General features: G+C 41.4%; 1 protein-coding gene across 1 annotated transcript in view; it reads right to left on the bottom strand.

Moving 5' to 3' along the window:
* CACHD1 (cache domain containing 1) overlaps positions 1-20,100 on the bottom strand; it is a 269,698-nt gene that overhangs the window by 83,601 nt on the left and 165,997 nt on the right. Inside the window, exon 4 of the mRNA XM_066376473.1 lies at positions 8,358-8,464. Coding sequence (XP_066232570.1) covers positions 8,358-8,464 — 107 coding nt within the window. The remainder of the gene's footprint in view (positions 1-8,357; positions 8,465-20,100) is intronic.

Here is a 20,100-nt window from a genome sequence, read left to right as displayed (position 1 = left end):
GATTCTTTATTATTATTTTTTACAGAGGCAGAGATAGACAGGGACAGACAGACAGGAACGGAGAGAGATGAGAAGCATCAATCATCAGTTTCTCGTTGCGCGTTGCGACTTCTTAGTTGTTCATTGATTGCTTTCTCACATGTGCCTTGACCGTGGGCCTTCAGCAGACCGAGTAACCCCCTGCTGGAGCCAGCAACCTTGGGTCCAAGCTGGTGAGCTCTTTGCTCAAGCCAGATGAGCCCGCGCTCAAGCTGGCGACCTCGGGGTCTCGAACCTGGGTCCTTCCGCATCCCAGTCCGACGCTCTATCCACTGCGCCACCACCTGGTCAGGCAGAACTCTGTCTTAATCATCTTGATGTCTGCCATCAAGTGCTATGCGATCGCACAGCTGTCAAATGAGAGAAGCACTTTATAAAGGAATGAGAGGGAGGAGTTAGGGTTGCTTCTGGGTCTCAAACTTTGGAGAAAAGTACAAGGCCACTATTAACTGATATAGGAAACATGAGCCAAGGAGAAGGTTTGGGTAGGAAGAGAGAAGATTCTAAGTTTGGCTTTAGATATAAAAAGCTTCAAGCATCAGTAGGCAAAACGCAGTGGAGATGTAGCTCTTCATCTTAAGCAGTCTATTGTAGGGAGGCCACTGAATGAGGAGTCAGGACACAATGTTGAGTCATATGTCAATATTGACAATTTTCTGTCCGACTTTACATAGATTAGTTAACTTCTCTGTGCCTGTTTCTCACCTAAGATAGAGTGGACACTTTCTTGGGTCTCCATGGTAAGAGTAAGACAAAGTATAAAATGGTTTAGGAGGTACTAAGAAGCGATGGATGGATTTTTCTAGAGTACATTGCGTGTTTGGACTCAGCACACTTAATTTCATTCACGTGAATAACCTTGTCCACTGGCACAGTCTGGGTCACCCTGCGTAGCTGAGCCATTTATTCACGCGTGCTGACTTGCTGCTACGCTAAGGAAACTAGTGCTACCTTACAGCAAAGCACAACCACATTTCCTCCTTCACTGAGGTCCTTCAAAGACTTGGTTATTCCTTGATAAAAATGAGGTAACACACTCAAAAAGAAAATCCTAGTTTATTTCATTCATTCATTTATTCAATAAGCATTTACTGTGTACTGGATTGAGCAGCAGGCACACAAAAAATAAACTAACTAGAGCAGAGTGGCAAGTAGATGTCCCATATAAAAATTAAAATTCTATAATAAGAATGAGCAGTAGAGTAAAGTAATAAGGAAGAGTTGAAACAGGGCTTGCACAATTCTGACAGGGCCACCCCAGCCTCTAGGCTCTGCTGGTGGTAGACGAGGACTCCACTGAGACTGTCTCTCAGCCCCTTTCTTCCACTGCTCATTCCTGCTTCCTTCCCTTTCCTCATAGGCTTCCCGGCCCCCAGCTGTGTGTGAGTCTGCCTCCTGGCAAACCCAACAAGCTACAACAGACAAGGAATTCTTACCTATAAGAAGTTGGGCCCCAAGGAATGAGTAATATTGTGAAAGTCAGAGAAGGCAGGCATTGTAGCCTAGGATGAAAGAATAATATGAACAAAAGTATGGAGAAGTGATAGACTGGTGATTTGAAGAAACGAAGGTGATTCCCTGAGGGTAGAGCTCAGAGTGCTTAAGGAAGAAACAGGGGCAGAAGATGAAGTTGAAAGGCCTCCCCCTTTGTCTTAGAGGTAGAGAGGAGCCACCAGAGGTTTTTGAAATGTGGAGTTACAGAGCAGGTATTTCCAAAATACCTACAGTATGCAGGATATGTTGAAAAAAGAGATAAGAGAAACAGGGAAACCTTTTGGGATATTTCTACATTAATTATTCTTCTAGAAAGGCAATGAAGACCGAAGTTTGTGGCATTCGAAGTGGAGAAAACAAAGGAGATTCAAGACAAATCTGTGAACTATACAAAATCTGAGCCAAGTTTCCCCCTTAATGAAGAGGGGATGATAAAACCTATTTCACATGTTGGTGTGACGAGCTGGAAGAGAACCCACAGGTAAATGCTTATTGAAGTATCTCGTACACAGTAGATACCTGACAAGTATTCATTCACTCATGCTTTTATCTGGTCACTGACTTAAGTCAAAACTGTTACATTAAACCTGCGCTGAATGGAAAAGACGAGGAGAACTCCCCAGGTAACCAGGATGGGGGTACCGGCAATGGAGATAGTGAACCAGATGGGAAAATACATTTAGAGGAATGTTTGTGTTTTGATTGTTTAATTTTTTGAGGTCACTGCAGGAGAATTATAGACAGGTGTGCGTCCAGTAGTTGGTTACATGTTAAATAAACTCAGAAATAGGTCATGGATGGAGATGAAGATCTGGAATTCAGCAGCATGCAGTGGGAGTCGAGGAACTAGCCAAATTGAGAACATTCAGGGAGATAAAACTTAGTGAGGGAGAACAGTGGAGACACTGACCCTTCGGGACAGAATAATGGAAAAGGAGCCCGAGGAGAACAGAAAGGGGCTGAACAGAGGATAAATGGAAACTGGAGAATGGGAGTGGGATGTTTACATTTCAACTGCCACACAGCAGTCAAGGAACACTGTGGAAGTATCATTTGAAATCCTTCAAGGGAGCAATGATATAGTGAAAAATTGGGACATTCTAAATGTTGAAATGGAGTAGAGGCATTAATTTAACACTATGACATTGTCACTACTCCAATGATAGAGAAGTATATTTATTCACATATGCACAAAAGAATGTTCCCATACATTTGCTAAGTTAAAAAAAGGCTGTATGCATTATGATCATGTATGTTAAGAGACATTATATCTATGAGAAAATATGTGGCAAATAGTCTTGTGAAATCAGTATAATAGAGTTGCTGTGAGAAACTCTACGACTAGACTAGAAATAGTTATTATTCTTTCTTTTTGAGAGAAAGAGAGAGAGGGGTACAGACAGGGACAGACAGAAAGGGAGAGAGATGAGAAGCATCAACTCATAGTTGCGGGCACCTTAGTTGTTCATTGATTGTTTTCTCATATGTGCCTTGATCGGGGGCTCCAGCCAAGCCAGTGACCCCTTGCTCAAGCCAACAATCTCAGGCTTCAAGCCAGTGACCTTTGGGCTCAAGTCAGTGACCAGGGGGTCATGTCTATGATCCCACACTCAAGCCAGTGACCCCACGCTCAAGCTGGTGAGCCCGCACTCAAGTCAGTGACCTTAGGGTTTCGAACCTGGGTCCCAGGTTGATGCTGTATCCACTGCGCCTGCTCAGGCTCAAAAGAGTTTGCAGTACAGGAATAGAGCTTGAAAGGGAATCAAGGTGAAGGGCCCTCTGTGTAGTTAAGTTTAGACATGTGTGTATATATCATACACACATATACACGTATGAATGGAAACTGAATCACACACTGAGAAATCTGGATTTCTAAGTGACTGAGTCATTTTTAGCTATTATATAAATAGTTACCACATCTTCTATGACCCTAATGCAATCATGAAGCTGGGGTAAAAACAAACCACAAATTCTTAGTTTGGCTGATTTTTATTCTTTAAAGTTTTTAGGTAGAATGTAGCTTTTCGCTGCATTGGTGTTTGCATATCTAACAGATAATTTTCATACTATTTTAAAGAAAAGAGAGGAACCTACAGTACAGAGCCAATCTTTGTCATTCACAGAAAGAAGTGAGGAAGTCACCGAAACCAGTACAGCCTGCAGCGCCCACCCATATCTCCTGCTGTCACACGACTTACAAATGCCCCGTACACCCCATGAATCTCATTTCTCAATGAAGACTGCAATGCTTCCAAGATCAAACTTTGCAACTTCAAATGTTCTTTAAATCCAACACAAAAAGAAAGTCCAGACACTTTTGCTTTTGCTGAGAAAGACAAACTCCCAGTTCTACTCTTCCCTCAATTGTATAACTCTAGAGAGCAAGAGGCAACTTTCCTTGGACTCTTCAAATAAACTCTCTTTGGGGATCAGGCTTCGCACAAGAAAGTAGCTCAGCAGGAATTTTGAAGAAAAAAAAAAAAGAGAGAGATAAAGTGAGAAACTAGGGATAAAAGCAGGAGAGAGCCTGAACAAAGCATGACTGGCACCGTAATGTAACACGTGCACCGTCAAACATTTGTTATTTGAATGGAATCAGGGACAAGGAGTCAATTTAGAAAATAGAGATCTGGCAGAAGTGGCTTTAAAAGAAAGAATACACATGTGTGTTGGATGGATGGACACATGACCTAGTTTTGGATACATGAACTTAAGAATCGTTTACAATTTATGTGAGTCTGTTTCCAGCTAGTCTGAAAGGCAACCTGAAACTGTGTTATCAATTAGGGACTCACTGATGGATTATATGCTGTCTGAAGGAGCCCGAGGCTGGACATCTTACAGATGTAAACATCAGACATGTGATAGCTGGTGAAGTGCATTAATTCTGCTCCGAAAGGGGCGTGAGCCAGAGAGGAGGAAACGAAGGAGCTCTGAGGTCACCCTTCACCATCTACCACTCCTCTCCTGTTACAAATGATTGCCCGAGAATGTGGACTTTGGGATGCAGCCACCGCCTGGTAGAATGTCACAACCTTGACATACAAGCAAATCAGCTCTCAAATACCTGAAGAATGCCAAAAGCTGCTTGTAAATCTAGCTACATCGACTGTGCCGAGAACAACTCTTGTTACGTGCTACGTTATACTTGAGATGTGCTCTTAGAAGTAGCAAAATTCAACATTTGACCATTAACTATGCACCTCCACCCTCACCACCCTCCTCCTTATCAAAACTCAAGGGAGAGTGTTTGCCACATAGAAGATGATTAGTAAATATTTGTTGAATGAATTTCTACTATACTTATTCATTCTAGTTAGTAGGTGGAAGGCCATTAATTACCTGGCAGAACGAAAGGCTTTGGTAGTCACTAAGAAAAAGGCACAATAATACGACTATTAATGATGGAGAAAGAGCTCAACAATGTGTTCATTATTAGAAACAGATATAAAATAAGGCAATGAGGATATAGCCACGCCTGTCTGCAGCAGCTTCCAGATCCTCCCAGGTCTGGTTCACTGAGGTTAGTGACCCAGGCAGGGGAGCATCCTTCTGGCTCAAAGGTGCGCCTGCACCACCCTGAGTCTGCCACTGCCTTCCCTTCTTACTGTCCCCAACACACAGGCAGCAGGGTAATGGAGCTTCATCTAGGACCTCAGCACCAGACAGGAGCTAACAGCAGCAGAGACTTGTTACTAAAGGCGTTGTCTACCAGAAGGGAGCGAAAAGTACATTGGAAAGTAGTCTATAACTCATTCTTCTTGTATTTCCTCCTGATTATAAAGCAATGGATGCCTAGTTTAAAATGAAGAAAATGAGGATGCAAAAATAGCCCACAGTTCCATCACAAAAAGAGGTAACTATTAACATTCATGAATGAGCCCTTCCAGAACTTCTATATAGATATAAAGAAGCACTGATTTTTTTTCTTCTTAAGTCAAATAGCCCACAAGTTAACACGCATTGTAAAAATTTTAACTACACATATTGTTCGATTAAATTGTATATTTCTAGGACACATTTAAATCTGATCCTGTTCAAAGACTGCTATTTCAACCTCAAGTTTTCAGACCGAGCAGCACGTCTGTGTGACTGTGCACGTGTGAAGGGAAGGGTTAGGTACTGCGGTGGACCTCAGGCTCCGGCTCAGTGCTGTGCCAGCATGGGCTCCTCCACGACTCATTTTCTCTGCCCATTCTCTGCCCTTCTGTGCTGTCTTCAATTACGGTTTTTCATATAAGTTATTTTTTTTTAATTTTATTTATTCATTTTAGAGAGGAGAGAGAAAGGGAGAGAGAGAGAGACAGAGAGGGAGAGAGAGAGAGGAGAGACAGACAGAGAGAGAAGGGGGGGAGGAGGAGGAAGCATCAACTTCCATATGTGCCTTGACCAGGCAAGCCCAGGGTTTCGAACCGGCGACCTCAGCATTTCCAGGTCGACGCTTTATCCACTGCACCACCACAGGTCCATACAAGTTATTTTCATTCAGCATCCTTTCTAGTAGGAAATCCCACCTGCTCCAGGGTTCTAGATTTTCAGACCAATATAAAAAAAAAAAAAAAACTGAATCCATCCAGTGGTCAGCAAACTCATTAGTCAACAAAGCCAAATTATCAATAGTACAATGATTGAAATTTCTTTTGAGAGCCAAATTTTTTAAACTGAAACTATATAGGTAAGTACATTCCTTATCGAGGTAGCGTCCGCACGTGGTCTTTTGTGGAAGAGCCACACTCACGGGGCCAAAGAGCCGCATGTGGCTCGCGAGCCGCAGTTTGTCGACCAGGGATAGGTGCCTGGCTGATTTAGGATGGGCCACTTAGCTAGCTATAGTTTTATGATCTTCAAGCAACATAAAGCTTACAGGTCTATCTTCCCAGACCTAAGAGATTACCTAGTTTGTGTAAACAAGTCCCAAAGACTACAATTCTTCCCTGGACCAGGACTGGACAAGGCATCTAAATGTAAATATTTATATTTAGGTCCTCTGGCTTTTCTCTTGGGTTTTACATATCTGCAAGAGACCTGGAATTTGGGAAATACAGTTCTTCATATTTAAAGATTAGATTCTTCATCTCTCTAGCAATAAAGGAAGTCTTAGGACACTTTGATTCTTTCTTGGTAAAGGCCAAGAATTCAGGCTGGTAGGTGTAGCTAAAGTCCCTTCCAGCTCTGAAAAGCTGAAATCTTTAGGATCTGAGGTCTGTCAATTAACAAGTGTGTTTAACAAGACAAAAGGGTAAGACATATAAACTGAAACTCTGGGGCAAGAAAGTAGAGACAGTATGTCCAGTGGTGGGATTCAACTGGTTTGCACCAGTTTGGCAGAACCAATACTGAATTTTTGGTTGAGTTTGGCAAACTGGTTGTTAAAACAACACTTGAAATTGGGTTCTCTCTAAGGTGGGCACCTGGGCAGCTGCCCAATGTGGAAATCACAAATTTACATTCCTTATTCTTTTTTTAACGTTCATCTACGCAACAGCGTATTCTAAGCACCCGTAGTAATGTTCATTCCGTCCATAGGTGAAAAAAATTTGACGGACTATGCTTGTAATATTTATTTATTCATTTCATAAAATTCATTATGCCTTTGATGAAATACTACATTTCAATTCCCTCAAGTTTGTTACTTGAATAAACAAACATATAATGTAAAGAGAAAAAGTGCTGAACAACCAGGGGGTGACAACTTGTATTGTTCTTTTGTCAGGTATTATTTAATATTTTTTCATTAATATTTTAAAACTCTTTCTTATAATCTAGATTTGTGTACCTCTTTTATTGTTCTTATTTAAGTATTAATTGTGTGAAATAATAAACTGCCTTTCGGTATATTGATTTTTAGGCATAAAACGGTCATTAGGGCAGAGAACCGGTTGTTAAAGTATTTGAATCCCACCACTAAGTATGTCACTTTGAAGTTATACGGCACAGGCATCCTCGCAGTTGTAACTATTGCATAGAGCTGAGCTCCACTGAGACCAGGAAGAAAGTTCAAACTCAGCCTAAAACATCACTACACTGGTAATTAGTAGAAAAGTACCCTCATCATTCTTCCAAAATGCCCCCCAAAACAAATTACAAAATTATAAATAGGAAATACAAATGAAACTCAACACCTCCTATTGCAAAGATAACTGGGTCTGGGTCTCCTAAATAACCTTTAAAATAGCAAATATAATACTCCTAACAAATGAGATAATGGGTTAAAGAGCCTGGCCAGGTACTTGGCATGTGCTATATATATAGACCAGCTCAATGTTCTTCCTTACCCTCTTCTGAATGTAAAATTTCTAGCAAGAAATATCCTATTTTGCCCTGGCCGGTTGGCTCAGTGGTAGAGTGTCGGCCTGGTGTGCAGGAGTCCCAGGTTCGATTCCCGGCCAGGGCACACAGGAAAAGCGCCCATCTGCTTCTCCACCCCTCCCCCTCTCCTTCCTCTCTGTCTCTCTCTTCCCCTCCCGCAGCCGAGGCTCCACTGGAGCAAAGTTGGCCCGGGCGCTGAGGATGGCTCTGTGGCCTCTGCCTCAGGCGCTAGAATGGCTCTGGTTGCAACAGAGCAACACCCCAGATGGGCGGAGCATCACCCCCTGGTGGGCATGCTGGGTGGATCCCGGTCGGGCGTGTGTGGGAGTCTGACTGCCTCCCCATTTCCAACTTCGGAAAAATACAAAAAAAAAAAAAAAAAAAAAGAAATATCCTATTTTAAATGTATATTTTTCTTTAAAACCCAAAGGAAAATGTCTAAAGCAATACATTTATTCATATGCTTGAACGTGGTGCAACACAATTTACTTTTATGAAACTGAAAGATCACTGACCTGAATTTAAGTCTCGTCCTGGATTGAAGGCTCGGCTATTAACAGTCGTAGAAAGTCGATCACAACTAATTGTTCTAGATACATTGGTATTGAAGTTCCCATCGAATCTGAAAGAATATAAGACAATCAGCAATATTTATTTGGTGGTTATTAAATCTAGAAAAACAAACCAGCAAAAATAAGAGTTCATACTGTATATAAAATATAGATCAGCTCATAAACAGAAAAATTGTGATTTAGATTTTAAATACATATTTTTAAAAAAAATCACTGCAAACAGTTGCAGAAAAAACATTTGCATCTAGAAGGTTTTAGAAATCAAGTTCAGTTCCAAGGAGATAAATAACCATTCCTGGGTGATGAATACACAATACAATACACAGATGTATTATAGAATTATACAACTGTAACCTACACAATTTTATTAAGCAATGTCACCTTAATAAATTCAATTAAAAAAGAAATTTAAAAACCACCCTTCAAACCAATTTTTCTTCTATGAATTTGAGTAAGGTACTATTGACAAAATCATGCAGAAAATAGATTCAGACTAGAATTACAAAAATTCAGACTTGAGCTCTGATATTACATGTGAAACAATTCCTTAAATTACACTGTCTGAAAATCAATGACCAAGAACAAAAATAGACCGTAGTGAAGGAGAAAGAATGGCTATGGAGTGGGAAAGATCTAGATTTGAATCTCTGCTATATCCCTCTTAAATGTGTGTCCTTGGACAAGTTGTTTGATTTTTCTGAGCCTCAGTTTTCTTAGCTGGAGGGGGAAAAAGAAAATAATAAAAACTTATTTTCCAAAGCTATAAAAAAGATTATAACTAACGTACCAAAGTTCCTTTCATTGTACATGATACATAGTTTGCACAGTCTAGATTGTAAAGTCAATACGACCAAGGTCTTTTCTGATTTCCAGTGGTAGTACAATGCTAATATTAGAACTAGAACAATGCTAAGACTCTAGCTAGTAGTTGACCAAAAGTACTAGTGTAATCAATGACTCAATTGCTAGAGCTACCAACCATCTGCAATAAACTAACATGAAAATATACCAACTCATTAGTCATAAAGAGTATTTTTTAAAGTGAACTTAATCCAGAAGAAACAAAAGAGAAAAAGAATTGAACTAGATAACCTATTTAGGATTTCAGATACTGAGAGAACTCATGACATTTCTAAGAGTTTCCCTCAACTTTGATAAATTCAACCTGAAATTAAATTTTTTAAAACTCATATTAAAATGTGTACCTCAGATGATAAATGCAATTAATTAAATTCCATTACCACAGGTAGAGAAGCTATCTGTACATCTCTATCACCTAGGAGAAACAATCCGAAAACTCAAGATCCACTTGGTTATACACATGAACTTTGATTATCTATTACATCTCAGGACAAATTAGGAGCTACAAAAATGAACTAATTATATAAGGAAGGGGGCTAGGTTTTCACATGATGTGTTGGGTTCCAAAGCAAAAATTAAACAGTCTTGTTTTGAAACATATCTCAAAGAAGGAGATAACTGATTTTAAGAGACTTTTATCCCAGCCTCTTACCCAGCACAGAACTGTATCAACATTGTCAACTGTGCCTCCAAGGACACATTTGCTTCTCCAACGTGGTGGTCACTCTTCCTTGGACCTGCTCTAGTTTGTCTAGATGAGAAGACCGTTGCCTCAAAAGCCACAGATGAAGAGAAAAGAAGAGATCAGTACATCAGCGGCTGGCTGTGTGCATGCTGTCAAAGCAATGTAATCTCACTGTCCCGCCTCCTGTTTAAGCAGTTGAACTCTGTAAAGCAAGAGCAGCATTTGGCAAGTGACCCACTTGCCCTCCATGCTCTCGATGCCACAATGAATCTATGCTCTCACATACTTTTTAATAAAACCATATAATATTTAGGCTTTGTGGACTACACGGTTGGCCTGCCATGCACACCTGGGCTTTGCTGTACAAATTACAAATCCCTTCTAAACTGTCTCATTTCACACTTGAGAAAAGTGACACCAAGGATCACACAGAAGTCAGGGACCTAAAAGAGACTTGAATCCCGTCATCCAACTCCCTGTCCAAAGATGAGTCACATACCACACTGCTTAATTGGAGTGACACACAAGGAAGAACTTGCTCAAAGGAGCAACTCAAGGAGTTACTGAAAATTTCTTCCAGGTAAAGTATAAGTTTCGAGAGAGCTCCCGTCTCACCAGATGAAGTCTCCGTGGCCAGATCCTGCACTTTCGGCCCCACCCCTCGAGAAGGCTGAAGTCCCATGCTGAGCAAGCCGAGATTCCCAGGGCCTTTGTGAAACGAAATCTTGCTCTTGGTTACTGGGGAGATCTGGTGACTAATTCTACAGAGTTGTTTTCTTTGCTGTACTAGAAAGATCCTCTCTAAGAGCATTAAAGAAAACATTTTTTCTAACAGTAAAAATGGAAGGGACTCATTGACAAAAGTAGGTACTCAGTAACTATGTTTTAGTCATAAAAGGCTTCACAAGGTAGTGCCTGTCATTAATAATCTACCCAACCATTTTCTCACTCGTTCCCAACCTATATAGTTCTAACCAGACCGGCCCCTCAACTGGGGATCCCAACTGTGATGCTGTCCAGTGTCCACTGCGTCCCTGCAAAGCCCCGCTCTCCACATCCTTCTTTCTGGAAACTTGCCTGTCAGTTCCAGCTGCTGATGACCCTTTCTTCCTCCAAACTGACCAGTGTCATTCTGCATCTGAACTCCAAGCTTGTGTCTCTTTTCCTATTTTTTTGTATATCTTGAAATCAGGCTTAACATATGTGATCACAGGTGATGTCCATTAAACATAGATTGACTGGTTTTAAATTCTACTCATACCAACAAAATACTCATCAATATAAAAATTTTAAGTATCATTTATTATAAGTAATAAGTAAGTTATCTTACTTATTTTTGCCTTCTCCGATTTTGTTACAGCCTTATGGTTCTAAACCCTACCACACAGTATGTGAACTCCCAATTTTCTCTAAAATCTTTTGCATATTTGAGAAGCCTTACTTCCCCCGATGGGACTGTAAGTCAGTGTTCTTCCATCGCCGGTCCACGGACTGGTGCCAGCCCATAAAAAAGTTAACTACTCTGATGTTGTATGATAATTATAGATAATTATCGGGTGTATGATTTGACTGGAGGTTGAAAAACATTGCTGTAAATTACTTGAGGGTTTATATTTCTCTCTCAGGTCTAGCACATTGCTGGGAATGTATATTCTGTAAGTTTTCATTGGTGACTGACTAATGAGGAAGGGCAGAGAGATAAATCACTGGAAGCCCTGGGTAGTTGACTCAATCTTCTTCATTGAACATCTAGGATGAATAAGGCACTTGCACCCTGGCAAAGCACGATTATGCCATCGTCAGAACTTGAGGGGTACACAGACCTGGACTGGAGTGTGGGTTTAAATTGCTTATTGATAAATAAAACTCTTACACATTATTTTTTAAGCCTCTATTTTCCTCATCTATAAAATGATATTAATAATAGTACTGCTTTCATAGGTGTTAAAAACTAAATCAGAAAATGGTTCTTCAGAGCCTATACACCATATTTAGTAAATAATAACCATTATTGAATGTATTAGTAATGATAACAGTTAACAGCCACTAAAGTGCTTATCATATGTCAAGTATATTTCAAGTATTTTATGTGGATTAATTCACCTAATCTTCTCAAACCTTGAGGGAGATACTATTATTATCTCTACCTGAAGACCAGAAAACTGAGGCACACAAATTTAAAATTGTTAAGCCCCAGGTTCACAGCGGGGGATTAGCAGAACCAAGATGTGAACATACTTGTGCTCTCATTCATAATGAATACATTACACTGTATCTCAATAAATCAACAAATAAATTATCACTCACATTATGTAAAACAGTTGAAGTAGAATTCAGTTCTCTCAAAGGAAAGGATTAGGCTGAAAGATTGTAGGGTTTAGGGGAAATCTTTGTTATATACATACTTAATAGAAAATGACAGTCACTAAACATAAGGTTTCACAATGGCTAGCTACAGAGAAAGCCCTCTGTGGACAAAGATGTGGATGGGGAGGAAGAGGAAGAGGAAGAGACAGTCAAGATAGAGGAAGAGATCAAGACAAGTGTTCTCTATTAAGTAGAGATAACTTAGATTAAAAATATGTTCACCACTGGCATAGCTATGGAATCGGCCATTTTGAGTTACTTTTTATCATTTCATTCCAGTAAAGCCTCAAGTTCCCTTCCCATTCACCACGGAAGGAAATCCGAGAGGCTCCAGGATAGCAGAGCGAGCACATACACATTGTCTGTGTGGAACAGAGATATAGCAGACCCGGGGCCAGTTCATATTAGTGTGCCTCTTTTCCCAGTACCAACTTTCTCCTCTAAGAAAAAGACCCCAGCATTCTGGTAATCTCAGGACACTGAACAAACGGCTTAGGTACAACAAAGATAATATAATAAGAGAAAGAAGAAAAGACCCAGAAAGAGAAAGTTGCACTAAATTTTGAAAATTTCTCCCATAGGACAATGAATACAAGATGCTGAATATGTAATGCACAATGGCCATGACGTAAGTCTCACATAAATGTGGGCAAGGCAGAACAGGAAGCTCAGGGACACTCCAGACGAGGTGGTGCAAACACACAGCCATCCAGAGGTCAAACCTGATCCAAAAGTAAAATGTAAAACACTCGAAGAAGCTCTTTTGCTGAAGGAACCCACAGAATTCTCCTGAGGTTGTAGAATAAATAAATCTTGCCTTGCAGGAGAAGCTCAGCGGGAAGGCAATTTAACCTATCGGTTCATTAGCTCAAGGGCATCTGGGTTCTGAAAGGTTACTTAGTAAGGGGTCAAATAGGTTGTTACTTCATTTCAGAATATGATTTAATTCTTGCTTCCTGAGTAATCTTCATGTAGTGAATAGTGGTGGTTTTAAGTTAATTTACTCCTCTCAGGCTCCCACATTCTGATATTTCAAGAATTTGGAGACATACTGAGCACTCTCCTGCCTCCTGCTGCCTTTTTTTTTTTTTTTTCAGAGAGAGAGGTGGGGAGAGAAAGACAGGAAGATTAAGCTGTTCCTGTATGCACCCTGACTGGGGATCAAACCGGCAACCTCTGCCCTCCAGGAAGACTCTCCAATCAGGTCTTTTTTTTTTTTTTTTTTTTTAATTCTTTTATTGATTGACTTTTAGAGAGATAGAGAGAGGAAGGGAAGGAGAAGAGAGGGGGGAGGGAAGCATTCATTGGTTGCTTCTCCTGTGTGTGTGCCTTAACTGGGGATCAAACCTGCAACCTTGTCATTTTGGGATGATGCTCTTTTATTTTTTTTAATTTTTATTAATTTTAATTTATTGTATTAACATAGATTCAATCGGATGACGCTCTTAACCGACTGAGCTAACCGGCCAGGGCCTCCGTCCCCCTGCTTCTTGCTGGATGATATTAAGTGGCAACGGCCTGACTGTAGTCTCAATTGTCCGAGCTCCCTCATACATGTTGAATCTCAGCCAGGAAGCATGCGCTTCCTGCTGAGCGAACACAAAATGTCTAGAAATGCGCCTCACCCTGCTGCTATCCCTTGCCAATGCTGCTGATGTGGCAGCCATGTAGGACAGCAGGTGTCCACAGGGGGCTTAAGAGATACAGGGGAACAGTGCGTCCTAAGCTGGTGAGCCAGCTAGGAGAGAAAAGTAGGAGAGCAAACGCCCTGTGATTATCTCTTCACCCACACTCACTGGTGCCAGCTTCTCTTCTCCAAACACTGGAGAAAGTCTTGCCTGGCCATCTTGTTACACTAGCTTACCTCTGGGCCCCTGAGATTGCCTCGTCTAGGCCAGGAATGCCTTTTATGAATATATATCATTTATAAAAAGAAATATACTATTCACCTTGATTCGGAGACTATGAGAAATATAAAGTTCACGCTTATGATACTTTATCAAAACATGTCACTTACTCTTAGGGGTTACCTAAAAGATTTTTTATGAAGAAGTATTTTAGCTGCCAGTCACATTTATCTAATTCAAGGTTTATGGCATAATAATACATTTTCACTTAAAATGAGCAGGTAATTCAAATTATCTTATCTGTGCCTTAAAAAAGTAATAACAATGAGAGAATAATCCTTTTTAAATCTCCTGTAGATCCTCACTCCAAAATAAGGAGATACTGGATTATGATTGCTTTCTATACTTATTTTTTATAAGATAAAACCAGTGCCTGAAATTCAGTTTCAAGAGAAATAACTCCATCTCCCCTTCCCCCTTAAGAAAAAAAAAATCCTTCCTTCTGGATTTACTTTCATGAACAACTGATCGAAACTGCATCCCGAGGGAGAAAACAGAACTGTGACTCCCACTTTGATCTCTTCCCCATGGAGAAATTCACTCCCTGCCTGGCTTGCAAGATGTTCATTTGATTGACGCTTGCTCTGATGTGCAAACTGCTTTGAACTTCAGACATTTAATTCCCATCAGGCTGCAGTCATTTTTATTCTCCTTCAACAGGATTTACAAGCAGGAGATCGGCAAATGTAGAAGATAAAATAAATTTGCAGAAGCTTTGAATCTTACATCAAAACTGTTCAAGTGAGTTCCAATTGGATTTCATTCAGCCTCGATTCACAGTGTAAATCAACTTTTCAGTGGAGTCGCGGTGTAGAAAGAAAAAGCTATAAAGGAGAGAGACACATGCCCCAGTTGGGGTTTGCTTCCTCAATCTCTCTTTTGGTCTTTGTTTAAATTCCTACGGAAAGTGACAGAAACCTGGATTTTCCTCAACATTTCCAGCCAAGGCTGCCTAATTTATCACACAGCACACAAAGGCCACACCCACAGTTCCAAGGGCGGTGGTGAAATGCAGTATTATTCATGGACATTTTATGGTCATATTTTTAAAAAGCCAATTCCTGGGGAGATCTTGGAAGAGCAAGGCTGAAGTTGATAGGGGAGTCCATAAGCAAGGCCAGTATGATGACAGTTAATGGGGTAGTGAGGATTTTTTACTTGTTTGTTTTTTAATCACTGTTAAAATGCTGAGATGGGTGCAAAAGGTTAAAAACAAACAAACAAACAAACAAACAAAACCAGTTCTTCTGGAAACCAAACCTGGTATCAGCTCAGAAGCTGGTCTGAAGCAAATGCTGGGAGGCTTCTGCTAGAGTTCACAACACAAGGCAGGCCCTTGCCTCCAGGGCTGTTGAACTATCAGGTTGCATTTGAACACAGTACACATTTTCCTGGAAAGCAAAGGAGGCAAAATCCCTTGACCAATAGCTGCAGGAGCCTTTAAAAGAAGATCTGGACACTCAGAAACGGTCATGCCTTAGAGACCCACTAGTCCTAGCAACAGCCCAACAGTGTCTGGTTTACTAGGATACGACAGGGAGACATGTCACTTCGCCTCCATTCAAGCAGGTTCCTGCTCATTCTTTCTGGGAAGTGTCTGCTCTGCAAATATTTGAGCAACACCAGTTGAAAAGGATTAAACAAGAACCCCCTTATCTTCCACTTAACCACCCATGAGAATAAAGTTAAACAAAGAAAAGAGCTAAGATAAAAATCAAACATCTGTACTGGCAAATATTTAAACTCTGTTTGAATGATGGAGGAAGGGGTAAGAGGGGGATCACTTCAAAAAGGAACTATCACATTCATAAAGTAAATGATATTCAACGCCCTCCCCCCAACTGCGTTTACTTATTCAAACACCTAAATTAATGGGCAAACCGAAAAGCTGTCAAATAAGGCGTAATCATGTTCCAAGAAATGGTGTTTCCTTCCATCTCTGCAGAGATTGGAGAGATAAATCACATTCTTTTTGTTCTTATCAGTAATAAGGATTAAATCTTCAGGGTTCAGCAACTCAGCCAGAGTGGAAACAAGGGCTGCTTTCAAATGCCCTTGGTAAGGCCTTTAGAGCAGTAAAGCATCTCACTCTCTCCATTACAGTCCACGGACCATACAAAGCAGCCCTACTTGTTCACTGTTGCCCCACCGCAACAGACCACTGAGAGGAGGCCCGGCTCTGATCCTCGGGTCTCGTGTCTAGATTCCAAGTAGCATTCACTTAATCTGCTTTCTCACACAAGCCTGGGAGATGGCACCGGTGATATCAAGGGGGGTTTGAAGTGGGTCCCAAACCACATTAAACATCTAGCTTTATCTTCCTCGTCACCAGGCAGGGGCAAGTGGATGAAAGAAGAAGGTGTCTGGAAAAACAGAAGGGAGAGCAGGTAGGTGGACAGAGGCCTGGCGGGGTGGGGCCCACAGGCTCCCCTCGTGTTCTCCACAGCCCTGTCCATCCTGCCATTTGATCTTAACACATGCTATGGTTATTTACTTAAATATTTCTCTCCCTTGCTAGTTACTACACACAGAGAGATTCTTCCCTATGTTTATCTCCAGGGCCTAGTTCTGGAAGGTGCACAAGCTTAGTAAATACCTGCTGAATGAATGAACAAATGCAGAAAACCTAAGAGGACGAGAGGCCAGAGATGGTGCATTCATGTGTTCTCTTCTTGCACATGCACTGAATGGTTAGCAAACAGCAGACAACTGTGAGTGGTAGGACACAGCCACCAAGAAGTACTAACGTCCTCAGGAGTAGAAGCTGACCTTGAAGCTGAACGGGCTCTGCATCTCAGGCACACAGGCCCCGAGGGAAGGGGCCTGTCCAAACCTCACTGTTCTGCAGAAGAAACACGAAACATAAGTATGGAATACTTATGGCTAATGGGCCCTCAAAAGAAATTACTGACCCAATATGAAATAGTAAAGATATGAGTGTGAAGATACATTTGTACATCATCATACTAAACAAGGCATATCCCCTGAAAGACATCACAGACTGAATGCTTTTTTTAAATCATGGCCTTCTTTGAAAATACTTTGAATTTTTGCACAAGAAAACACTTAAAAATTTCAAGGGAAGTTTCTGGTCCTCTGCTACAATAGGGTCTATTTATTTCTTAATACAGGCAATTTCTTTTAAGAGACCAGATTTTCTGTAAGAAAGAGAGGGAAGGCAAGAGAGGGAGAAAGGGAAAGAGGGAAGGAGGGAAGATGAATGGAAAGGAGAGAGAGAGGGAGGGAGGGAGGGAGGGAGGGAGGGAGGGAGGGAGGAAGGAAGGAAGGAAGGAAGGAAGGAAGGAAGGAAGGGAATAAATAAATCAATCAGAGGACTGTCTCATACTTAAATCTATAAAAGGCCTCTGGTAAAATTCAGTATTCTAAGCAGAGTAGCAGGTCTTCCATCTCTCCTTCAGTGAAGGTCACACAAGGAAAATTTAGAAAGCAATATTGTCAGCAAGTCCAAATGCAGGTGTTTTCTGCCTTAACGATGCTCATCAACAATTCTACAGATAAAGATATCTATCTCCACACAGACACGCACGCACATGCATTGACACAAATTGCTGCAGGAGCGTGTTTTTGAGACTGAGAAACAAACTAAGCAGTCTATGAGAGAGAGTATTATATTCAGCCAATTTAGATACTTCATAGGGTCATAAAATAGCCTCAAGTAAAATTCTAAGAACGACTAACTAGTTTAGCACTTTCAAGGGCCAGATAAACCATCATTCCAAGTTTATCACTGGTCAAAATATTTTATCATTAAAAGAAAATTACTTCGAATCAGGAAACCTCAGTTCCAAACCAAGCTCCCTTGAGTGCCGCCACAACCTCTCTGAGCCAACCAGCTTCCTCGCCGGCAAAGCAGGGCTGGGATGGAAAGAGGATAGCATCCACCCTACCACCACTGCCGAGAGGATCATATGAAGAACTTAATGTAAGTAAAATAATGTTTACAGAAGTAAAAGCCCAAGAAAGTATTTTACTGAAGCACAAACATATGTAACTCTTTTACCTCAGTTACATAATGTAACTGAGAAGGCCTCTGTAATGTAAAGCATTCCGCAAAATCTTGGTTGAATTTTAAGCTCAACTCAAGTCCTACTGGCACCAACAGCCATAAAGACTGTACGTTTTGCCTGCCTGCAGGTAATTATAATTTTTAAAAGGACTGGATGTAAAAGTTTGAGATAAGGCAGGGAGAATTATTTGAAAAACTACGCTTCACCGTACAGTACTTACTGTAAGGGCAAACACACAAAACACACATTCCCAGGGAAAGAACAGGACCCGAAAGAAAAACTAAACTCCGTTGTCGAGGACCGAGCTTGTCACATCTGACCTTGAGACATGGAAAGAACTAAAGAGCAAGAGTCATAAGCACAAAAGCACAAAAAGATTGTGTAAGTCACAATCTTTTATTTTTCCTAAGAATAGTAATAATAAATAAATGGTGCCCTGACCAGGCAGGTGGTGGCGCAGTGGCTAGAGTGTCAACCTGGGCCATCGAGGACCCAGGCTCGAAACCCCGGCGTCACTGACTTGATGGCAGGCTCACCAGCTTGAGCACGGGGTCACTGCCTTCATTCAGCAAGGGGTCACTGGCTTGAGTGGAACCCCTCACCCCCATCAAGGAACATAGGAGAAGTAATCAATGAACAACTCAAGTGCCACAACTATGACTTGATGCTTCTCATCTTTCTGTCTGTCCTACCCCCACATTTAAAAAAGTATACCTAGGGTTAAACATTTCACTTTTTTTTTTTTTTTATGTGCACTGCCTTAAAATAAGGTTGGGAAAAAATAGTAGTTGCCTTCATATGAGTCAGCTGATATAGCTAGAAACATGATTTTATACAAACATTTGTGCATTAGCACAATAAAACAACATATATATTTCAACTTTGCCCTTGCTCCTAAACTGCCATGCATACAACATGATTATAGGAGTGAAAATATCTTTGGGATAAAAAAAATACACAGCCTAATTTCAATGACTTACAGACACCTCCCAAAAATGAACCACACACAATTCAAAATTAAAATCAAAATGTTTATACTGAATTCATCATCTTCCCCTTTAAAATCCCCTTCTGTTGCCCTGGCCGGTTGGCTCAGCGGTAGAGCGTCGGCCTAGCGTGCGGAGGACCCGGGTTCGATTCCCGGCCAGGGCACACAGGAGAAGCGCCCATTTGCTTCTCCACCCCTCCGCCGCACTTTCCTCTCTGTCTCTCTCTTCCCCTCCCGCAGCCAAGGCTCCATTGGAGCAAAGATGGCCCGGGCGCTGGGGATGGCTCTGTGGCCTCTGCCCCAGGCGCTAGAGTGGCTCTGGTCGCAATATGGCGACGCCCAGGATGGGCAGAGCATCGCCCCCTGGTGGGCAGAGCGTCGCCCCATGGTGGGCGTGCCGGGTGGATCCCGGTCGGGCGCATGCGGGAGTCTGTCTGACTGTCTCTCCCCGTTTCCAGCTTCAGAAAAATGAAAAAAAAAAAAAAAAAAAAAAAAAAAGAATAAAATCCCCTTCTGTTCTGATTTTCACTCTTTTTTTTTTTTCCTTTACAGAGACAGAGAGTGAGTCAGAGAGAGGGATAGACAGGGACAGACAGACAGAAACGGAGAGATGAGAAGCAATTACTAGTTTTCGTTCTGCATTGTGGCACCTTAGTTGTTCATTGATTGCTTTCTCATATGTGCCTTGACCGCGGGCCTTCAGCAGACCGAGTAACCCCTTGCTCCAGCCAGCGACCTTAAGTCCAAGCTGGTGAGCTTTTGCTCAAACCAGATGAGCCCGTGCTCAAGTTGGCGACCTCGGGGTCTTGAACCTGGTCCTCGGCATCCCAGTCCGACACTCTATCCACTG

Source organism: Saccopteryx leptura, chromosome 3 (assembly GCF_036850995.1).
Source record: "Saccopteryx leptura isolate mSacLep1 chromosome 3, mSacLep1_pri_phased_curated, whole genome shotgun sequence".
In the NCBI taxonomy this organism is placed as follows: Eukaryota; Metazoa; Chordata; class Mammalia; order Chiroptera; family Emballonuridae; genus Saccopteryx; species Saccopteryx leptura.
Note: the sequence above shows the minus strand (reverse complement) of the source record. Positions and strands in the feature narration are given on the sequence as shown.